This window comes from Erinaceus europaeus, chromosome 3 (genome assembly GCF_950295315.1).
Source record: "Erinaceus europaeus chromosome 3, mEriEur2.1, whole genome shotgun sequence".
Classification (NCBI taxonomy): Eukaryota; Metazoa; Chordata; class Mammalia; order Eulipotyphla; family Erinaceidae; genus Erinaceus; species Erinaceus europaeus.
Window position 1 is genome coordinate 122,757,843 of NC_080164.1, and position 23,482 is coordinate 122,781,324.

The following is a 23,482-nucleotide window of genomic DNA, read 5'->3' on the forward strand; positions in this document are numbered from 1 at the left end:
AATATGGTCTGAATTTTTCTTTAGAATAACTGGTACATTTCTATAGGGCTTTGTCATCTCCAATGTTAAATAATAAATCATTTGTAAAATGTACATGCAAGAAACATTTCTGAAATTAAACCCTGAATGAGTCATCTTCCAAGGGGGAATTAAGATAAGCAAGGGGAAAGAAACACTTAGCAACCTCTCCACTACCATCCCCCCACAGATGTAGCTCACAGAGCTGACAATGGAGCTTTTCAGTCACCTGCCATCTGTCAGCAATGCAAGTATGAAGCACTGTACTTTGTGCTCAAGAATATATCATCTCTAAGTCTCACAGTCATCACAGTAAGTAGGTAACGTTATCCCAAGTTCATAAATGAGAAAGCAGACCTGAAAGGCCTGACACATTAGCAAGCAAGAAGCCAAAGGAAAATAACGTTCTGATCATTTTTGACTCTGAAGATTATGTGCCTATACTCTTCTTCACTCCAGAATAGATGGACTATCTTGCTGACAACTTCTAGTTTAAGATCTGTCTTATAAGAAAAAACTACCACAAGAATGATGATGTCCTGCCTGCCCGCAATCAATCAACCTACTTTGTCCTCTAGTGTAAGCTTTAAAAGTCTCTGCAAAAATCTCTTAAATCCTCTATCTTTGGGGAAGAAAATTAAAAAAAAAAAAAAAAAGATGGTCAGTGAATCTTGAAACTATCAAAACTATTTAAATTTCGGACTACTATCCATAATCAAAACCAAATTGTAACCAAGTATGAATCTGCTATACCCAGAAGTTACACATTTCATAGTATTCAATACTTCCACCATGGAGCATGGCCTATGAGTAAGGAGTAATCCACAGTGTCAGAAGAACACAAGAGGAGACATCTCTGAGGCTCAGCTCCCTCAGACCTTCACTGGAGATTAGCTAAAGGACCAACTGCATAGATCTGGTGAAAAGTGAAAATGAGACTATATGGAGGATTCCTACTTGTTTTCTCTAGAGGTTTTCCCATATTTTTTATTAATATGCACCATGCCTTTTTTCTTTTTTAAATTAAATCCCTGTATTGAGATAAATGATGATGTATAAGACTTGTCATGTGGGTTCTCCCATATTTTTTATTAATATGCACCATGCCTTTTTCTTTTTTAAATTAAATCACTGTATTGAGATAAATGATGATGTAAAAGACTTGTCATGTGTGTATGGCTTTTTGATCTTCCCATGACAACATCAGCAACTACATTCCCCACCAACCTGTCATTTCCTCCGTGTGCTATTTTCTTAATGACACTTGTACACAATAAAAATTATTAGATATCCAATCTATAGATTGTAACTCTTAATTCTGTACATTTTACATGTTTTGAAAATCTATTTCATTCATTACTCCCTCTCTGGGTCTTATATTAAAAATAAGGAAAAGTACCACCCACTGAAAGGAAAAAACAAATGCAAAACATATATAAAGGTCTTTCACATGCACAATTTTAAATGTGAAACTTCATAGCTGTCAAGGGAAACACCCAAAAGTCCACTGAAATAAGTATGTAAAGGACTTTGTGAACCAGGAGTTCCACAGACACAGAAGCCTGGAGTCACTGTAAAACCACATCATGGTCACTAAGGACCCAACCATGACTCAGATGCAGTGAATTTCCCACCTCTGGCATCTGGGCTCCCAGAGTCTGTCTCCCTCCTGGAACTATGAATGAACTGTCGACAATTTCATCGAAGAGTAAGCGTTCCGTTCATGGAAAACATCTCAGCTCCTCCTGCCTTTTCAAGAATGGCTTCAGCAACTCTCTCTTTCCTCATCTAGGCCTTCCCATCAGCAAATGAATAGGCTTCCATTAATGCTCTCATCTTTAACCAGAAACCTTTTTGACGTCATACATGCCTTTAGTTAATACCCTCTTGTTCTGTTCCCTTTCTGAAAAAGACCAATTTAGAGTGACACCAATTTAAAATAATTTTCTCCTTGCTGCTGTTCTGGCCCTTTGGTAGGTCATCCTCAAAACAGAGCCACGGTGATTAATGTGGCAGATCATGTCACTCTTCTCACAACCCATCCCATTCAGAGCCAAAGGAATCTCAAGCTCTTACAGTCTGGCAGGCAGAATTCTCACATCTCAGGGTCACCATGCTAGCTGTGCCCTTTGTCAAACTGTATTTCCTGCAGCCAGTCCCCTGGCTCACTCCACAGTTTGTTCAAGTCTTAAGTGTTTCCACCCCAGTAACCACCTCATCACTCTCTAACCCCATTCCATCGTATATTTTTCTCCACAAAATTTGTCACCATCTCATATAATCAATTCTCTATATATGCATCTATGTTTGTTTATTGATTATTACTACTAGCACATAAGCTCTATGAGAGTAGGGATATTCATTTGTTCTCATCACAATAGTTCCCCAGAGACTAAAGTGAGACCTGAAGCCATTCAATAAATACTTGTGAGTGAATGAATGGCGGCAGTCTGAGCCTGAGGGAGGTGTTTAAAAGGAGACTGCTTCCTCTTTCCCCCAAACAAGTCATTTACCATCAAGCAGTCAGTGACAGCAGAACTACACAAGTCATCATATACTGCTGCAGCAAGCATTCTATTTGCACATGTAGATAGGCTTACAGTTCCAGCTGACTATAAATCAAGTATGTTGTAGTAGTATAGAGGTCTTGCATTTCAATCTACTAAGGACAAAAAGAGGGGGGAAAAGGATCTAATCATTAAAACAGACCTCCTGAAATCCAGTACAGAAGCCCTCATACTCTGACAGCAGGAAATTCACCCCCACTCTGCAGTCCCTCTTGATAGTCGTAGAATTCTAAGTATGTAGACCTTGAAAAATCATATCACCCTTGCCTCTTTGATATGATGAAGGGACCTAAAAAATAGATGGAGTGATGTTTTCTTAGACTGGAGGTAGGATGCCTTAATCTGACCCAGCTCTCTGTGAGGAGTGATTTTTTTTCCAAGTATTCCAGGCCTTTCAGTCTCTTAACTTGCCCATCCCTGGCAATGAAGAGTGATCTATGTGTTTGGTAAGTTTGGGAAAACAAATCTGCAGAGTTTAGCAGCCTCCTGTCTATTCTGCTTCCAGGAAATGATCCTGATAAAGAGCACACGTTCTCTCCCACATCACCAAGGTCCAGCCCTGCCATGGGAGCCAAACACTTACTGGAACAGGTACAGTGAGAGTGCCCACTGCCTGTCAAAGTGAGAGCCTCTTGCTCTACTCAGGCATCTAAGGTAAAATGTATTTCTGCTGTCACTGCATGTGCTATTCCTCCACCTGTGCAGATCCTAAGCTATAAGAAATATTTTTAGGGAGGATCTCCTCAGAAACCTGAACTGCCTCTAAGAAAAAGGACTGTCACACCTCTGCTGGCAGTCTAATTATAACACTAAACGATTCTTGTCAGGGAAGTCTCTCATATTTAAATTTCTATTTCTAGAGTTCAATTTAATGCCTTTTTCCTTCTGGTGGTGTATGAAATAACCACATGCTCGCACATATGTATGTGTGATATGTGTATACATAACTACTACTCACAATCTAATTCAAAGGATTAGAAAAGGCAATGTTTCATGTTTCCATACATTAAATCATCTTTTCTGTCTTATTTTTTTAATATTTTTACCATCTTTATTTATTTATTAGATACAGACAGTCAGAAATCAAGAGGGAAGAACAAGATAGAGAGGGAGAGACAGAGAGACACCTGCAGCCCTACTTCACCGCTTGCAAAGCTTTCCCCCTGCAGATGGGTACTGGGGGCTTAACCTGGGTCCTTGTTCATTGTAACATGTGCACTCTACCAGGTGTGCCACCATCTGGCCCCCGATTTTTTCTGTTTTAATGTCAACCATATTAAACTTTTCTAAGTTTCCAAACTCTAATCACTTATACCATCCTGGGGCCTTTTACACATGTCTGCTTTAGCATGATGCCCAGCAGATAGTAGACCCTCTGTAAATAAAGATTAAAAGGAAAATAGAAATCACTCAAGCTACAGTCTAAAAAGGTCAGTCCTCTGCTACAAATAATGTGACTCTTTTTACCTTTAAAATTATCAAAGCCAGATTTTTATTTCCACCTGATGTTCAGCTTGCCTTTCTGACTTGGCTATTTCTGTTCAGCATGTGCTGATTCCCCAAAACCCCAAGGCCAAAAAGCTAGCTTCATTTATCTTCCTGCAACATTATGTCATTTAAGAACTACCAATGCCTCCTCAGCAATTCCTGATATAGTAATCATCTTTCTTCCATTCACTTTCCAAGCAGTCTTTATACCCTCACACTGAAAAGATGTAAATGCCAGCTCCAAATTCCCCAAATACAATTTCTTACTACCAAATGTTGTATTAATTCTGCCAAAATACTGTCTCAATTACTGCCAGGAAAAGTGTTTTAAAGTCTCACATCTGAAAATGCCTAAATTCTACCATTTACTACCTTTGGTATTTTGATCACTTCAGACTTTTTGTCATTGTCTATAAAAATAAGACTAACCATATTTAATTCACAGGTTTGCTGTGAGAATTAAATGCCTACATCAAATCAAAGTTCTTAGAACATTGGCACATAGTAGTTGAGCTACATTATTTATTTATTTATTACATATTTATTGAGCTACACTAGTAGCTCAATAAATGCTAGGTAATGTCACTGTGTTATTCTCTCTGAATAGTTTCAAAGGCTCATCATCAATTCAAGTTAAAATAGATTCAGGAAACTAGCATATTTTTTTCATCTTTAAAACCTGAAAATTGCTTGGTAGATCATCTATTAATATTAATCAAATCTCACTTTGCAAGTCAGAAACTGCAAATCACTTCGAAATTTAACTCTGAAATCTAAAGCACACTGCACTACTCTGTCCCTAAGTTCATTCTGACATCATCTCTGATATTAGCCTACTGGAGCATTCTGATGTTCTCAATAGTCCCAGTTTATTTAGTAACACTTGCCTTTATGATCCTGCTACATCATCACAGGAAAGGACTGCTGCTGTCAATATATCTGCCCCCAGAAACTAGTTAACATCTTATGTTTTCCAAGAAATTTCCCCTATTAATCTATCCAGAATACACATACTATCAATCTTCCTATCCCTGTTAAACTCTGGGACCTAGAGGAGTGATAAATTTATTATATTATTATTATTATTATGCCTCCAGGATTATCTCTGGGCTCGGTGCCTACACTATGAATCCACTGCTCCTGGCAGCCATCTTTTTTCCATTCTTGTATTTGTTGCTGTTGTTGCTGTTGTTGTTGCTGCTGCTGTTGTTGTTGGACAGAGAAAAATTGAGAGAGAAGGGAAGACAGATGGGGAGAGGAAAAGACAGACACCTGCAGACCTGACTCACTGCTTGCAAAGTGACCCCCCTGCAGGTGGGGAGCCAGGGGCTTGAACCAGGATCCTGGTGCTGGACCTTGGGCCTCGCACTATGTGCGCTTAAGCAGGTGCGCTACCACACAGCCCCAAAATTAATTATTCTTAATGTCCTTGATGTTCACCAATATTTCAGGGAAAAATCAACTGCTCTGTCTGGAAATGGAATTCTCTGGGTAAAGAGCCCTCTCACAATGTTACACTACAGCCCAGGCTCTGGGATCTTTTAACTCCACACATTCACCCACATGCTCACAGTTGAAAACATGCAGGTGAGAGTCTTTCTCTGTGTCATAGAAGAATATACCAATATCTCCTGAAGGATACCAGCTACCCCCAGCTACAGAGACCACACTACAGAAAAGTAAGGGGAAAGAAGTCTCCAGAATAACAGTCATTTTCACCTAATCTAAAACCCAGGCTTCCACAGGCACACAAGAATATTGGAATACTTAAGATTGCTTTAGTGTAGATTTAGGTCCCAAGTAAGGGAGGGAGCAGGGTCTGGAGGCTAACTAGTGCAGATCTAGAGTTAGAAAGCATAGCACTTGCATTCCAGTTTCAGGCTGGTGCACTCCTTGGCATCCTGCAAGCAAATTCTGAAAATAAATGTTCACAGAGTTTATCTATAAAATATGAATTATAATGAAACCAATTTAAATCAAACCTTTCAAGAGTTTGAGCCATCTCAATAAATGAGCAATTAGCACATGTTATCACCATCATCCTCACCGCTTGGCTAAAGCTGAAAAGGATGCCAGTTTCAGATTCCATCCATGTCTTAACACCCCCAGGCCTTCCCTTCTTCCCCATTCCTGTCTCACGCTATTGTTTCTGAGGTGGCTAGAGGGGGGTCTTAAACTCTGTCAACAGAAGGCCTGGGGTCCAGGCTATGGGAGCAACTCATTCACTCTTTCTCAACCCAGAGACTGGAAGTCTCTCCCAAGAATGGCTGCCTACCCTACTATAAAAAGGCAGTTCACACGGGAAGTTTTCTTAATCAGGTAAAAATTCTCAGTGCAGTAATCTGGCCACGAGAATGAAACTGAACACGTGTTTTTAAAATCTGCTAAAGAAGCAGCTCCAACAACAACATCTCCAAATCCTGATCTCAGAGTACGAGAAGGACTTTCATCAGAAATGACAGGAGACATCTGCTCCAGAAAAGATGTGACTAGGCTGAAGAGAGGATGTCCAAGAGGACATTACCCGCCGTGGGGCCCACCCGGCTATAAACACTAACAGTGATAGGGCACATATTCTTTCAAAAGCAATTAAAAATTAATTATGACACATGAGGAAATTCTGAACACAGCCAAATTCTTTTTTCCTCACTTCATCATCTCTAGGCTGTTATCACCACAAGGCACAGGAACTCTTTGATGTTTTTACTTTCCTTGCAAACATATTTTCGTAGTCAGAGATTTTTTTTTAATCTGGTTACCTTTTTAAGTGGTTTTTTTTTTTCAAAGCATTATGAAGAAAGAACAGATCCCTGAACTTAAAAAATCTTGTGTTTTTTTTTTAAAAAAAAACTGGCTTTTTAATAAATATTTACTGCAATTGTTCAATGTTTATGTTCAAGCAAGTCTTTTAGGGAAGAACAGCAAGCACATTCTTAGCTGTTAAAGAACATGAAAACAGGTAAGGAAGACCTTTTAGAAAAAGAAAGAGCATAAAAGAATGTTTTCAGGGTCAGTAAGATAGCTCATCTGGGAAAGTGCTTGCTTTGCCACGCACGCGGCCCACATTCAGACCCAGACCCCCATTTTACTGGAGGAAGCTTGGATACTGTGGTTTCTTTCCCTCTGTCTCTATCTGAAAAAACTCAGTCTACACCCATAAGGCCCCAGAGAAGACAAAAAAGAAAGAAAAATATTTAAGTGTTTTCCTTATTTTGTATGTCTTTTGGTACATCTTTTCTCCTCCTCCTCTTCCTCCTCCTCCTCTTCTTCCTCCTCCTCCTTCCAATTTCAGTATCACTTTATTAAGGAAATGTGATTTATAAGACTTCTGTTGTCACTAGGGTATATTTCCACATCCCCCCAAAAAAGGTGCCAGTACATTTCACCCTCAGCCAAACCATTATGTTAGTCCACCATAAGAATTTAGGTCCCAGGGCCAGGTGGTGGTGCACCTGGTTAAGCACACACATTATAGTGTGCTGGGTTCAAGCCCCTGGTCCCCACCTGTAGGGGGAAAGCTTCACAATTGGTGAAGTAGGACTGCAGGTGTCTCTCTACCTTTTTCCCTCTCTTTCTCCTCTTCCCCTCTCAATTTCTCTGGGCCTCTATCCAGTAATAATAATATATATATATATATATATATATATATATATATATATATATATATTACTTAGGCCCCTAACTACCTCTTAGTAGCTCTTCCTCTTCTCCCTTTTGAGTCCCTGAATCTGCTATAATAGACTATAATCCACTGAGGATTCACCCTGAGCTGTCCTTTCATTTGTTTCCTAGAGCCCATCAGTGAGTAAGATAACCAAGTAATCCGACATCCTCCTCCTTGTTTATCTTGATCAGTATGATTCTCTATAGTTCCACCCATGTGTATGCTACATTTTAAACTGGTCAAACAATCAACATCAAGGTAACAGAGAATATTTAAAGTTTTAAATGAGACCAAGTTCTGAAATTTTTATCATCGCAATGTTAGTTTCTTAAAGATAGACCTTCTGGTGCTTCATTTACCATCACTGGAAGTTTTAAAGAATTGAAAGCTCTAAGGCATTTTACAGATTAGTAGTTCTCACATATCTTACAATGATTTGGTGGAGAATATTTTTAAAGACTAATATTGAGACTAGAATGTAAAGCCAGGAAAATTAGCATTTATCCCCAGGGCCAAAGGCTGGGGGAAGTATGACAGATAAGAAATGTGGATAGGATTTTTAGAGGTTTGACTGAACTTTCACTTGTGGTAAATAGTATTTTCCAAACATAAAATGGTTTGGCTCCAAGGTTGGCAAAAGTATGAGAAACTGAAATAATCCATTAAGTAACTGTATTAGTTTCCTATAGCTGCTATAACAAATGGCCATTAATGTGGCTACTCAAAACTACATCAACTTGATACCCTACAGTTCTGAGGTCAAAAGTAGTTCGCATGGGGCTAAAATCAAGAGCTGCATTTCTTGTTTGAGCTCTGGGAGTGATCTGTATTTTTCAGCTTCCAAGGACTATCTGCATTTCCTGGCTTATGATTTCCTTCCATTATCTTCAAAGCCAACAACATCAAACCCTTATGCTGTTGTCTCTCTAGTTCTCTCTCTTTCACCTTGCAAAGACCTTCTCTTTCATTTATAAAAGATTCTTTTTATCAAGCTCACTATTTTAAGGTCAACTAATTAGAATTTTTTATCTTATCTACACATAGTATTTTTCCCTGTGTATATATTCATATATTCACAGGTTCCAAGGATTCATATATGGACATTTTGGGGGTGCAGGGTCCCACTATTGCCCATGTGTGTGCTGGTAAGTCCTCTGAGTTGTGGAATGCATGCACATGTATGCTTCCCAGCATCTATTCTTTTTAATAACATCTCAGTTTTCCTTCAGGTTAAACATCCCATATTCTACTCTTAGTCCCTGTAAGTCAAGGGTAAAATGTCTTTGCCCAGGCCAATCAGGACACTGTATTTCCTGACCATGTGATTCAGCATTTTGTTTGTTTGCTTTAATTTGAGCTAAGTGGACAGCAAATTCCTACCAAGAACTTATTAGGGGTGTCAGAAAAGTACTCTTTTAATAAATGTGTGTAAGAAAGCCAAATATATGTAATTATTATCAAGTTTAAAAACACTTTTGTATTTAAATTGGTATGCTCTCAATATTCTTTATTATTAAAGTGTAGTTCAATGTTGAAGAAGAAAAAAAAGGAAGAGAAGGGAAGGAAGAAGAGGGGAGGGAGGAGGAAGTGTTCTATCTAGCAGGCTGAAGAGCAGAATGATAACCTAGAGACTTTTTTTGGTGACTTTTTTTTCTTTTGTCACAACTTCAAGGGGCACTGGTTTTATCTGGCACAGAAAAAAAAAAACATGAGAAAGATAGTATTAAAACAAGAAAAGCAGGGAAAAGGGAAGGAAGAGGAAAAGCTAGGAAGAGGAAAAGAAAGGAGGGGGGAAGGAGAAGCAAAGAGACAGAAATCCCTGTCATATCTGAGCCTAGAACCAGCCACTTCTCTTAACCAATATTGACTAGTTATGTGCTAAATATGAACTATATATATCATAAGTATTTAAGACCACACTGAATATTTAACTCTATTTTACTTGCTATAAGTTCCCTGGAACTTATTTCAGGTTCCTGGTATTGGTATCTAAAGAAATCATGACTGTTACAGTAATTTCTCGATGAAATGGAAAGAAAGTCATTAAGGTGAAAAGAAAAGAATTGTGTCTGAGATACAGGAAACAGAGTGAATGCAGAATCCATATGTAATGACGGTTTCTTTTTTCCCACCAGGGCTTCCCTGGGGCCTTATGCCCACAGGATTCCACCTTTTCTGGTGAATCCTTATCTATCTTGTTTTCCAGATGCAGGACGGGAGATAGCTTGCAGGGAAGGAAAGAGGGAAAAAGAAAAAGAAGGGGAAACACCATAGCACTAACTCAATACTTGTGAAGTTTTCCTTCTGTATGCTACTTCCACTTGGTGGCAGAGGCTTGAACCCTGCTCCTTACTCATGGTAAAATGTGTTCCTCCACATGTAATAACTGTTTCTGTACTAGACCTTACTCCACTATCCTCCCTCTACTGCTCTATTCCAATGTATTAAGCAACACGACACTGAAATATCAACTGGAAGATAATGCATGAAAATAGAACTCTCAAAGAGCTGTCAGATGATGAGCTGAGTGAGTGGTTGGGCAGTTTATAAGCCCAGCCAAGCACAGTAAATTAAGGTGGCAGGCAGATGTGTCAAAATGTCAAAACTGTAGGAAGTACAATGAGGTGTCTTTCCTGAAATAAAAATGATTTTTAAAAAACACATGACTAAGAAACTAGCAAGAATAGCTAGAATTCTAACTCACTTACCATGTGCCAGCATTTCATGAACCTTTTGTACCTCTCAGAAGTAGTAATAAATCTGCCTTACATATATGAAAGTGTCACTTGGAGAGGGTAAGGTTATCAGCTAGAAAGTGGTAGAATCAGATGGCGCTGGGTGGTGACGCACCTGGCTGAGTGCATGTATTACAATGCACAAGGACCCGAGTTCGAGGCCCGGGTCCCCACTTGCAGGGGGAAAGCTTTACGAGTGGTGAAGCAGGGATGCAGGTATCTCTCTGTCTCTCTCCCTCTCTATCACCCCCTCCCTCTTGATTTCTGGCTATCTCTATCCAATAAATAAAGATAATTATAAAAAAGTAAAAAAAAAAATACAAAAAAGTAAGTGGTAGAATCAGGATTTTAAACAACATGGAGTCTGTGCCCCTGACTCTCTGAAGGAGGATAAGTGATGTTATAAACAATTCCACTATAACATAAACTGGTTAGGTTTTAGATTTTAAAGATTTCAGATGAAAGATTTTAGACTTTAGATTAAATCACATGTAAAAGAGAGACTCTCTCCCCTATAAAACAGAACTGTCATGTGAATAAAGCTTTAAAACATTATTTTATTTTCATTTGCATGTGTACATATACATACTTGTCTTCCTTAAAATAGGAATGTCTGTTCCCATATGCACTTGATAAATCCTAAATTTCCTAATGATTTTACATGACTTTGCTGACTAACTGTAAGTCCTTGGGAGAGATTCTGTGGTCAAATGTCAGTCTTTTGTTTATAAAGACGATTGCCACAAATTCAGCATGATGAATCTTTATGGAATTTAGGACAGATTGTGAACAGCATAAAACAGTCTATCTTGGTTTTCAAGGGACTGATAAAGTTAAAATAATGTTAGAGGACTTAAAAAAACAAAATGTAAATTAAGGTCAAACTTCTAAAAACATTTTGTTTGTTTATTTACTTACTGGATAGAGACAGAAGTCAAGAGGAAAGGGGAAGACAGAGGTGAAGAGAGACATTTACCATACTGCCACACATGAATCCTTCACCCTGCAGGTGGGGTACAGGGGCTTGAACCTGGGTCTTTGCTTATTGTAACATATTTGCTCTACAAAATGAATATTAGACTTTTGAAACTTTAAATATTAATGTCTTACGGAGCAGGTGGTGGTGCACCTGAATGAGTGCATGTGTTGCAATGCTCAAGGACCCAGGTTCGTGTCCCCAGCCCCCACCTACAGGGGAAAGCTTTGCAAGTGGTGTCTTTGAAAGCTTTGAAAGTTGCAGGTGCCTCTCTGTCTCTCTCCCTCTCTATAACTCCCTTCTCTCTGGCTGTCTCTGTCCAATAAGTAAATAAAGATTAGAACAAGATTAAGTAAACATTGATGTTTTAGAAATCAGTTTAGAAATCTACCTATAAATATATGTGTGTGTTTAGCATGTATATTATTTATTAATTCACTGTATCCTTCAGAGACTGCATAACCAGGCATTTAAGAAAACATACTGAGGGGAAGGGTGGTGGAACACCTGGCAAAGCCAGGTTCAAGCTCCCAGTTTCCAACCACAGGAGGAAGCTTCACAAATGGTGAAGCAGTGATGTATGTGTCTCTATCTCACCATCTCTACCTCTCTGTCTCTCTCAATGTCTCTGACCAAAAAAAAGGAAGGCCTGGTGATGGCACACCCAGCTAAGTACACATATCACCATATGTAAGGTCTGGGTTCGGTCTCCTGCTCTCCATCTGCAGGGGTTACGCTTCACAAGCAGTGAAACAGGTCTGCAGGTGCCTATTTTTTCCTCTCCCTCTCTATCTCCCCTCCCCTCTCAATTCTCTCTGTCCTGTCAAGTTAAATAGAAAGGGGGGGGGGGGAAATGGCCACAGAGAACAGTGGTGGCAAATTAAAAATAATAATTAGAAAAGAAAACATATTCAGGACTTGCAAGATGCTTGGGCAGTACACTTGCTTTATCATGGGCATGACCCAGGTTCAGGCCCCACCCTTATCACACTGGGGGAAGCTCCAGTGTTGATGGTATCTTTCCCTCTGCTTCACTATCTCTGTCACTTTCTATGTGAAAAAACTGGCCTGGAGTGGTGAAGCTGCAACAATGGCCCAACAAACAAACTTATATTCAAATGTTCAGAGTCTACAACTAATGAAAATTTTTAAAAATTTAAATCGACACTTTCTAGTGTTGCTTATAGAAGTTCAGGTTGCTAACTTTTCAAAAGCCATTTGTCAAAATGTATAATTTTTATTTGATTTTACTCAGCAATCCACTTCTAGAACTTTCTCCTGAAGGAGTCTTCTGAAAGTCAGGCAATCATTAGTAGACAACACTGTGAGGCAGCATTCATTACTATGATTATACAGATACCAAGGAAAATAATTACCTAAATGAAGATTTATGCATATGACTGAATTTAAATGCTGTTCCAAGGAGTTTGTAATGATAAATACACTTATCTGAAATTGTTTAAAAAACAAAAAAAAAATCATGTGAAAACCATTGATCTGTATATTAAAAGAAAACTGAATATGGATATACTAAACTATGACGATAGGTATTTAGGATAACTGAAAAATCTGGGAACGTGAAAATATTAAGGAAAATGAATATAAACAGCACAGGTAAAAAAACATTTAAAATCAGAACTAACAACCATAATTCAGGACATTGCAACTTTGTTCACCTGGGTGAGTACACATATTGCCATGTGTGAATATATTAGTTTTAGTTCCAATCTACCACATGGGAGCATCTGTATGGTGGAAGCTTCAAGAGTGGTGAGAAAATACTGTTGCAACTCTCTCTCTCTCTCTCTCTCTCTCTGTCTCTGTCTCTCTCTTTCCATCTGAAAAAAAAAACTATCTACAAAGTATCATGGAATATTGTAGATACAGAGTCCCAGAGATGGGGATGGTGGTGATAGCACACCCGGTTAAATGTACACATTACAGTGCTCAAGGACCCGGGTTCCAGCCCCCAGTCCCACTTGCAGGAGGATAGGTTTGTGAGTGGTGAAACAGTGTTGCAGGTGTCCTCTCTCTCCCTCTCTATAACCCCTTTCCCTCTTGATCTCTGGCTGTCTCTATCTAATAAATAAAGATTTTTTAAAAGAGTCTCATAGATAAATCTAATGACAAATAAACAATAATTCTATAACTTGTAGAAGTAGCACAGGTTGAGGGTAAAAACAGAACTCTAGTAGTGGGAATTCTGTAGAATTATACCCATATTATCATACAGTTGGTCATTATTAAATCAACATTTAATAAAGAAAAAAAAAGCTGGTCTTTGCTAGAGGAACACTGAAGAAAGGACATAGAGGGGTCGGACGGTGGCACAGTGGGTTGAGCGCATGTGGCGCAAAGCGCAAGGACCGGGTAAGGATCCCGGTTCGAGCCCCCCACCCCCACCCCGGGCTCCCCACCTGCAGGGGAGTCGCTTCACAGGCAGTGAAGCAGGTCTACAGGTGTCTATCTTTCTCTCCCCCTCTCTGTCTTTCCCTCCTCTCTCCATTTCTCTCTGTCCTATCCAACAACGAACATCATCAGCAATGCCAATAGTAATGACCACAACGAGGCTACAACAAGGGCAACAAAAGGGGGAAAAAATGGCCTCCGAGAGCGGTGGATTCATGGTGCAGGCACTGAGCCCAGCAATAACCCTGGAGGAAAAAAAAAAAAAAAAAAGGACTTAGAAATTCTGAAACATATTCCCACAGAGGTGACTGGGGAGCCAGAGACGACCCGAACTGCCCCTGCGGCTACAGACAGACTATGACCCACATAGTCAACGACTGCCACCTCTCCAGATTCAAAGGAGGTCTCGAAACTTTACATCAGGCTCAACCTGACGCTGTTGACTGGCTACGGAAGAAGGGCAAACGCTAGAAGAAGAAGAGGTGACCTCCGGTTTTGGGGGTGGATGTTACTGACTTGTCTGAGCACTGCTATGATTATTTGGTACAACCACAAGGAAAAACAGTAAACCTATGAAGAACTAAGACTCAGGCATTATTTCAACTAAGCAGCAGTAGAAGTACAAGTGATAGATAACAAGCCACGCTTAAAGTTTGCACTTAACAGTTATGACAAAGTTACATCAAATTGTGGTTTGATTTGTAGAGTAACATTTGAAACCTAGATGAACAAACTTCCACAGCAAGACATGAGAGAGCATAACTCAGGCAGTGAGGGGATAGGGAGACACCCCCACACACACACCCTTCACCAGCCCCACAGCAAAACAAAGCAACCAGGAAGAAATCTCTCTAGTGTAGAACTTCACTGTGGGGAGCAACGAGTCCAGCTGTGTCAAGCCCACAGCATCCTAATGCTGTTCAGACCTTACACTTACAATGCTGGACAGCAGGCAAAAACTATAGGCTATAAATCCAGTGGGAGCTAACAACAAATGACATTTTAACAACCTCGTGTAACCTTGCTGAGACTCCATGTTGGAATTCAATCCTTCCTGGACTCCACATTGGAATACAACCCCCAAAGTAGCAGACCCTGAGGGCAAATTCTGAAAGAAGAGTAGTGGGGGGGGGGGGGGGGGCGGTCTGAGAGACATGAATCAAGAGTGCTTATTCCTGGCAGAAGAACAGGCCTGGTCCCTGACAGCTTATACTTGACTGCTAGCAAGTAAACTTCACTACTAAGGCCAGAAAGCACCCCATGAACCTTCCAGAGGATAGCCTGAGAGAAAAGTGGATAATTCAGGAGACAAAATGAGGGGTGGGTGGGTGAGCGTGCATGTGCATGTGTCTGTGTTTATCTATCACCATCAAATCTATCACTATCTATCTGTGTTTAATCTATCTTTACTGTTCTAGGCTGACCTTTTTAGATAGAAGGAGAGACAGAAAGAGGACAGACATCACAGCACTGAAACTAGATCACATACATGGCAGATCAGGCACTTTCTCAGGGGAGCTAGCTTGCCAGTTTGCAACTTTAGTTTTTAATGAATGAAAACTCAATGGAAATTGGAAACTGGGAAACAGAAATAGGGCAAAGAAATATGAACCTTGCGGGGGTAGATAGCACAATGGTTATGCAAAGAGACTCTCATGCCTGAGGCTCCATAGTCCCCAGCACCACGATAAGTCAGAGCTGAGCAGTGCTCTGGTAAAAAATAATAATAATAATAATAACAAAACAGAAACTGGAAAGAGAAGAAACTTCAATACCAAACCCTCACAATGATTTTTCTTCAAGTGATACTCAGGCAATCTTAATGTGGTGGTTTATGGAACAAAAGGACTGAGAGATCCTTTTTCAGATTCTCCGAGTTCTTTAGAACAATGACTATTTTCTAAGCCACATGTGTCACAAAGCAAGTCTCCTATCCAATCATGCTAGTGAGCAGCTGCTTAAAATTACCACAGGCATCCTACCAAGGTCATTTTCTGAATCAGAAATGAAATCTCTCCCTAATAGGTCACAGAAGTATGATGATGACCTCATGTGACATACTTCCATATACATATGCAACACATGCACTTGTCTATGCATGTATGTATGTGTCTATGTATCTCTGTGTGGATAGGTAGATAATAGATAAGAAGGTCGATACACCCTCTCTAGTTGACTTGGTCAGAGTTCAAAATATATCTGGCTATTTTTTCTAAAGTGAATCATGCTGTACCCATAAATCAAGAAGGCACTTTTCCAGTGGATGGATAAAGAAGCAGCAATACACACAATACACAATACACAGAATTGCAATACACAGAAGCAGCCTGACACACTATATAACGGATAAATCTAAATATATTCTAATCTACCCCATCACAATCTATCATTCTAGAGGATTAAAATATAATTTTTAACTGATTTTCTCAGTTATACAATAAAGAGTATATATGTTATTTGTGAACTTCATGTATATACTAGGTGTATATATACATATATATCAATATACTACTATGTATATATTGTATGTAGATATATATATACATATATATATATTAACAGTACACAGCAAATGATGCAAATCAATCAGCCTATGCAAAGTCAAGAAAAGTGGTTACTCTGTGCTCAGGAACATTGGTCAACAGTGACACAAGTGCCAGAAATGGTCTACTCAGTGATCCAGGTGCTGACTACACAGGCATTTTTCTCTCTATGAAGAATCAGCAAGATGTACACTTATGTGTGCTTTCTGTCATGTATGTTATATTCCAATAGAAAGTATTTGTAATTTATATTGTGATTTTTTGTTTTGCCATTACCTTATGTGTTTCCTTCTGGAGAAAATAAATTATTCAGAACCATGGAAATGTCTCTAATCAGTTTTTAAAGCAGGAAATAATAAATAATTGTTTCTACAAACCCTGTTAGTCTTTCCTTATTATAACATTAATCAAATAGTACCTTCTAATAGTTACATAAGCCATTTCTAAAACAATTGTTGGAAAAGAGAAGCATTAATTACACACAGATGAGAACATTTTACCAGCCCTTCAGATTAGCTATCCATTTATGTTTAGTGACAAGAAATGGAAATTTCACTACTATATGTTTTTTATTTTATTTTATTTTATTTTATTTTAAGACCCTTTTAACAGCTACAAAAATGACTGTAATCCCAAACCCCAAGGGGACCATGTTATCAGATTCTCAGGCAGAGACATATGAGACATACTGAGGCTTTAAGGTAGGGAGCAGGATTTGTGTCCACAAAAGACTGGGCCATGCTTGCTCTTATATACAGTTATCAACTATCCCATAGTAACCCATAGCAACAAGTTTAACATTTCACTTTTGTGTCTACAGAGAATACAATTTGTTTGGGTTATTAGCAGACCCTTGGACAGAAGTAGCAAATCCTAAGGCCACTGACCAAGGCCACTCTGATTACAGCAGTAGAAAGACCTCATGTGACATACTTCCATATACATATGCAACACATGCACTTGTCTATGCATGTATGTATGAGAGAATAGGGGAAGAAAAATGCCAACTGCCTTTTTCTTCAACTAAGAAGTTAACCTTTACTTTTCTCTTTAAAAGTTTACCCTTACTTGCCTCAATGTGGCAGCAATAGGGAGTCAAGCCAACATGGGAAGGACCATGTGGCCGCACACAGAAACAAGGTAAGATAGAGAGTACCCAGCTGGCCTAAGAATCACCTGAGAGAGGGCAACCTAGGGGAACCTATCTGAGCTGAGCTGACTAATTACAAGTAACCCAGCTTGCACATACTTGAATCCACCCAGAGGAAGCGAGGGACTAGGGAGAGGAGAACCCATAAAACTCTAGAGTCTCAGACCTCATGCCATAGTCTCCCTCTCCTTGGTTGGAAATTTTGGTCCTTCACTCTTAATCTTCCCCCACCCCTAGTTCCTCCTGCTTCTGCCTAATAAACCTCTAGTCATTTTGCTGAGTTTGCATACTGAATTCTTTTCCGAGAGTGAACAAGAACTGAACCTGCTTTTCAAGGTCCAGTCTGGGCAACTAGACGATAGGCATAGTTTTGCCATCACAAGACAGTGAATCAAATCCATTGTTTGCCTTTGCTTCTTCTCATCAAATTTGAAAACAGTAAATAAAAATGTGCATCATAGGGGCTGGTAGTGGCGCACCTGGTTGAGGGCACATGTTACAATGCTCAAGGACCCAGGTTCGAGCACCCAGTCCCCACCTGCAGGGGGAAAGCTTCACAAGTGGTGAAGCAGGGCTGCAAATGTTTCTCTGTCTCTCACCCTCTCTATCCTTCCCTTCCCTCTCAACTTATGACTGTCTCTAAGCAATAAATAAATAAAGATAATAAATTTTTTTTTAAAAAAAATGTGCATTATGAGAGAAATCCCACAGAGTGGAAGAACTTGTTGAAAAAGGAATATCAGAGTGCCCACCCTTCCTCTCTTCCATACTGCTTTTTAGTTCCTTCCTATCACATCTAAGCAAGCCTGTATTAACATCATCCTTTCAGAAAAAGGGCTAGTAATCTAAACTAGCAAAATTTAGCCCTGGCCTCTTAAATGAGAACATGATGATTTCATCTGAAAATGCAATCAAAGCAACATATGCTATTACTTTGGTAGAATGGATAATCCCAAAAAGATTGGGGGGTGGGGGGTTAATCTATATAATGGAAATCTGGGATGTGTAAGTAGTAAAGTATTTAGGCTAAAAACTTATTTTAAAAAGACAGATGGGGGAAGGGATGGGTAGTGGTGCACTTAGCTGAGGGCACATGTTACCATGCCTAAGGACCTAGCTTCAAGTCCCTGATCTCCACCTGCAGGGGTAAACCTTCATGAGTGGGGAAGCAGGGCTGTATGTTTCTCTCTTTCTCCTTCTCAATCATCCCCTTCCATCTCAGTCTCTGACTGTTTCTAGCCAATATATGGATAAATACAATTTTTTTAAAAGATAGCTATCTTGGTTTTTTTAAAATTTCTTTATTGGGGAATTAATGTTTTACATTTGACAGTAAATACAATAGTTTGTACATGCATAACATTATCCAGCTATCTTGTTTTTAATCTTCTCCTTATATACATATATATATATATATCTGTAGCATACAAATGGATGAAGGTGCCAATTATTTTTTCATAAATACTGTATTTGTAATGCAGTTCTCAGTCACTCTCCTCACTCTGTCTTGCACACATTATGGGGTCTAAGGTTGGGAAGAAGCTCCAAGAGTGCTAAGCAGAGAGAAGGAAAGTTGCAGTCTGACATGTGCTATGACACATAGCAAGCCATTTCTTGGTCTACATAACTTGGGGTTCCTTCCCTCTATCCATAGATGTGATATCCCTCAGCTTTTCACTATGCATAAGGGCAAGAAGCTGTGCAAACTCTCAAGTTTTATTTTCTTCCTTTCCAACATAAGTATAATGATGCCCCCAACTCAGAGTGCACAGAGACTCAGTGCACATAAAACCATTAAAACTCTGTCTGCTAAGACTCTGGGAGAGTTATGGCAATGGGAGAGGCACAAAACTCTGGTGATGGGTGTGATGTGCAACTATAACCCTGTAATCTTATAATCCTGTAAACCATCATTAAATCACTAATAAAATATATTAAAGTTTAAAAACTGGCACATAACAGATGGGCAATGACTCATAACTATGTTAACAGTAATAAAACCTTTTTGTCTAGAAGATGACTTTTACAGTGTCACTAGAGAAACACATAATTTACAGTGACTGATACTCAGCCCCATCTTCTAAATTAACTCGATTTAAATGTGACTAGAAACCATGAGTGGAGCCTAATCTCTTGCAAGATGACCTGAAGTTGGAACAAATATATTATTATAAACAGTTTCCAAAAAGACCACAGATTGTTACATGCTATATAATCTGTCTAGGCCTCAAACTCCTAACCTGTAAAATGGGAATAATTCTTACATCATCAGACAGTACTGAAGTTTGTAGTCACTGTTTGTAAAAAGTCCTGCCTTGCACCTAATCATATAATTTCACTGTAGGTGGAGTAAGAGAAGTCATGAAAAGGGGGGGGGGGGGAATTCAGAAAAGTTCTTTTCAACCTCTGTACTTAGTTTTTCTCTTCTTTTACAGCATTTTTACACTTGGCCTTTGGTTCTAATCACATGTGTGACTCCAAATTCACACAAGTTTATTGCTTTATCTCCAAAATTTCCTCTAACCCCCGTGTCACCCTCAAAGTCCCTACCAGTGTCTTAGGCAAAGACAGTAATGTATTGGAATGTCTATGCTGTCTATAAATCAACCTGAGGTAAGTAGAACAATTCTCCAAAGGAAGAGAATAATAGAAATGTTCCTCACTACAACTTAATTTATTAACCACCAGTGGGAGAAATTTCAGAAACAATATTTTGCTTAGCTTACTTCATTCCCTACTTTCTACTAAGATAAGAGTGACATCTGAGAACAAAGCTTACCTATTTGCACCATTTCTTCATCACCAGCCTGGAAAGGAGGGAGGGAAAAGTAAAAAAAAAAAAAAAAGAAAGAAAGAAAGAAAAAGAAAAAAAACAGTTACTGGGTTTCATCTTATCACCTTGTGCGTTTTATTTCTACCATTAATGCTTTTCAGGAGCGCGCTAATCAGGAGATGCTGGAGACTGGGACTGGTGCCCGAAGGCTGCACCTTGGTTTGCAGACATTTCTTTCCACGAGCCAGATGCTTGAGCCAATTTAGTGACAATCTGGGGCAGGGGGTTAGTGGTTCCGCTGTTTTCCTTTTTAACATGTAAGAAGCCAGCAAAAACAAATGCTGACAACACTATTTTCTGAAAACTCCAGGTACCACTAGTTCAGGACTGGTGTGGCCGGTGGTGGTGAATCTCTGAGTTACTACAATGAGAAATGTAAGACTCTGGGGAAGGACGGTTTATCAGACTTGAGGTCAGGAACCAGCCAGACAATACTGTACTTTTCCTTTATGGTGTGACCAGACCAGAGCGGTTACAAAAATATAGAGAGAAAGTCTGTACCCCAGGCGCCACCCCCTACCCTCCACGGCAGGCCTGGGCTGCTGTGATTGACAGCACGCGGCCCTGCAGAGCCCTCCTGAGGACTCATCCAGCATCGGGCTTCACCTTCAGTCTCCCATGGGTGGGGGCTGAGTGGAAAAGACACAGAGCTGCTCTCAACTACTGGGTTTTAAGGAGAGAACTGGGCAGGGGGGAGGGGCGCCTCCAGCCTCAGCCCCGGAAAATGCAGGGTAGGAAATGACCCCAAGCTCCCTGTGCAACTGTCAAACCCCAGCTGGGCTGCGGTCCTCCGGGGACACGTGTCTGCGGGTTGGCTGGCTGGCTGGCTGCCCGCCACCCCCGGCCGCCCCCCGGAAACCCCAGCCCAGCCCGCGACCGCCCGGAGCCTCCAGCGGCGGGAGTCACCCGGGAGGGAGCCCCGCGCGGGGAGCTGCGCGGCTCTGGCTCCGGCAGCCAGAACTTCATTCAGGCGCCCAGACCGCCCTCCCGAAAGGGGAAACCCAGATGGCGGGGCCAGGATGCGAACTGGCTGCAGTTTTGTCACCGGGAATTAGTACGAATGCTGCAAAGTGCTCAAGCACAAACCCCCCCCCCCCACACACACACACACAAACACCCTCGCTGTGACAAGCCCGGGCTCCCTGAGTGGCGGTCACAACCCCTTGGTGCTTTGAACCTCATTCCCCTCCATACCCCCCAACCCCAGAAAGTGGGACCCGCAGCGGGCGCCCAGCCCTCAAAAGCAGCGCTCTAAGCAGTCAGGGGAGGGAGGAGGAGCACAGGGAGAGAGGGGTGGGGGAACTTTTTCTTGGGGGGGGGTGTCTTATGATTATTATTATCATCATCACTGTTATTATTTTCCACTTACTTGTCCATCAGCTGAAGTCCTAACCTCTACCAGAGCGGCTGCTATCAACCAAAGTGACAGGAGAACCATCACGAGTCGAGTTCACTTTTCAACTACTGGGCAAAGCAAATGCCCAGAGCAAGCACCCCGCAAAAATAGGTTTCTTTAAAAAAAAAAAAAGGCGATTTTTAAAAGAGGGGGGAGAAAGATGCAGGGTAATTAATACAAGAAAAGGTCTTGTGCGCTTTGCTTCAGTGGCAATGCAATCTAAGCTGTGGGCTGCCCCGGAGCCCTGCCGCGGTCGCCGCTTCACCTTCCCACCCGGTGCTCGCCGAGCGTGAGGCGCGAGAAGGTGCAGCCGGGATCGGGGCGACGGGCTCCCGCCGCGGCTCTCCGGCACCCCGGGCCCCTGGGGTGAGCGCGGCGGTGCGGGCGCGAGTCCCGGGCAGCTCAGCTGGGGACGTGTGAGCGAGCGCGGCCGGCGAGCGGGCGGGCGGGAGCGGGAGAGAGAGGCGGCGAGAGGGCGACTCCGCGGCTCGCGGAGGTGGGGGCGGGAGGAGCCGAAGGGGAGGAGGCTGGCGAAGGAGGCGGGAGGAGCGGGCCGCTCGCAGGCTCCTGCTGCTCCCGGAGCGGCCGTCTGGTCGGGCCGGCTCCGGGTCGGGGCTAATAAGGCGGCCGAGCCCCCCGGACCGGCCTCCCGCGGCGGCGCGCACGTCACGCGGGGCCGATGGCAGCGCCCCTGCTCGGGCCGGGGCTGCGGGGAGGGCGCGGCCGGCGGGGGGCGGCCCGGGCAGAACCCCCGCCCCGGGATCCTCTCCTCCCGGGCGAGCGGGAGGACAGGCGGACCGGCGGGTGGACGGGCTCTGGGTTCCTTCCAACCAAGGGGAAGGGTCCCAGCACTAATCCAGGGTTCTAGCGACTCCTTCTCTTCCTCCTCCTCCTCCCCGCCAGAGAAGTCTCCTTGGAGAGAACTCTGCAACACCACTCCCCACCCCAATCCCAGGTCCGGGTGGTCACCACCACCGCTAGACTCGGCATCTTCTCCTACGTTCCTCCCTTTAAAGTGCTTGTCTGTCTACTCAGCACACGTTTCTTTGGGTGTTGGAAAGACTCGGGGTCTTTTGGCTCGTGCAGACACTTCCGGTTATCACTAAAGCACAGGGGGCACCGAGGCTGTCCTGCCGCCTAGACTAAATTATCAAGGGATTTCTGCCCGCCATGGCCAGAACTTCCTGAGAAGAGATGACAGAGCCTGGACTCCAGAGACAGAAGAGTTTACCGGCATCAAACCCAGGTTCCTTTACCCCCGGGTGGACTTTCTGTGGGCACTTAGCAGGAAGCAGAGTGGCGGAAAAGGAAGCATCTCCAGCCTGCACAAACCAGCTTGCTACACCCCTTCCCAGAACAGACCTTGAGCAAGCAGTGATTAATTAGACACAAATTTGAATATAATCTCCAAGACTGTGACTGGATCTTCCTTCGGATCTGCTCAACCATTGTTTGATTTGTTGAAGGAGGCGTCCATAAATCACAGTTACCCTTCTTCAAAATATAAGAAAACCCTGAATTTGGAGGGTTTGCTATACTTTGATGTATTAGATAAATGTCACTGGTTCATCCCAAGATGTTACCACGCATGGTGTAACCTGCTAAATCATATAATATGGACACCCAAAACTTAAATGTACAAATAAAAAACTAGAAAACTTAATGCACTCACCTAGTAACTCACATAGAAGGTTAATTAGTTA

The 23,482-nt window shown here is 41.6% G+C and overlaps 1 protein-coding gene across 1 annotated transcript in view; it reads right to left on the reverse strand.

Annotated features, from left to right (window-relative positions):
* Positions 1-22,904, reverse strand: part of ADAMTS3 (ADAM metallopeptidase with thrombospondin type 1 motif 3) — a 287,233-nt gene extending 264,329 nt beyond the window's left edge. The window contains exons 1-2 of the mRNA XM_007523544.3: positions 21,753-22,904; positions 20,330-20,357 (exon numbers count right to left, since the gene is read on the reverse strand). Coding sequence (XP_007523606.1) covers positions 20,330-20,357; positions 21,753-21,821 — 97 coding nt within the window. The 5' untranslated portion in view covers positions 21,822-22,904. The remainder of the gene's footprint in view (positions 1-20,329; positions 20,358-21,752) is intronic.
* Positions 22,905-23,482: the final 578 nt, after the last annotated feature.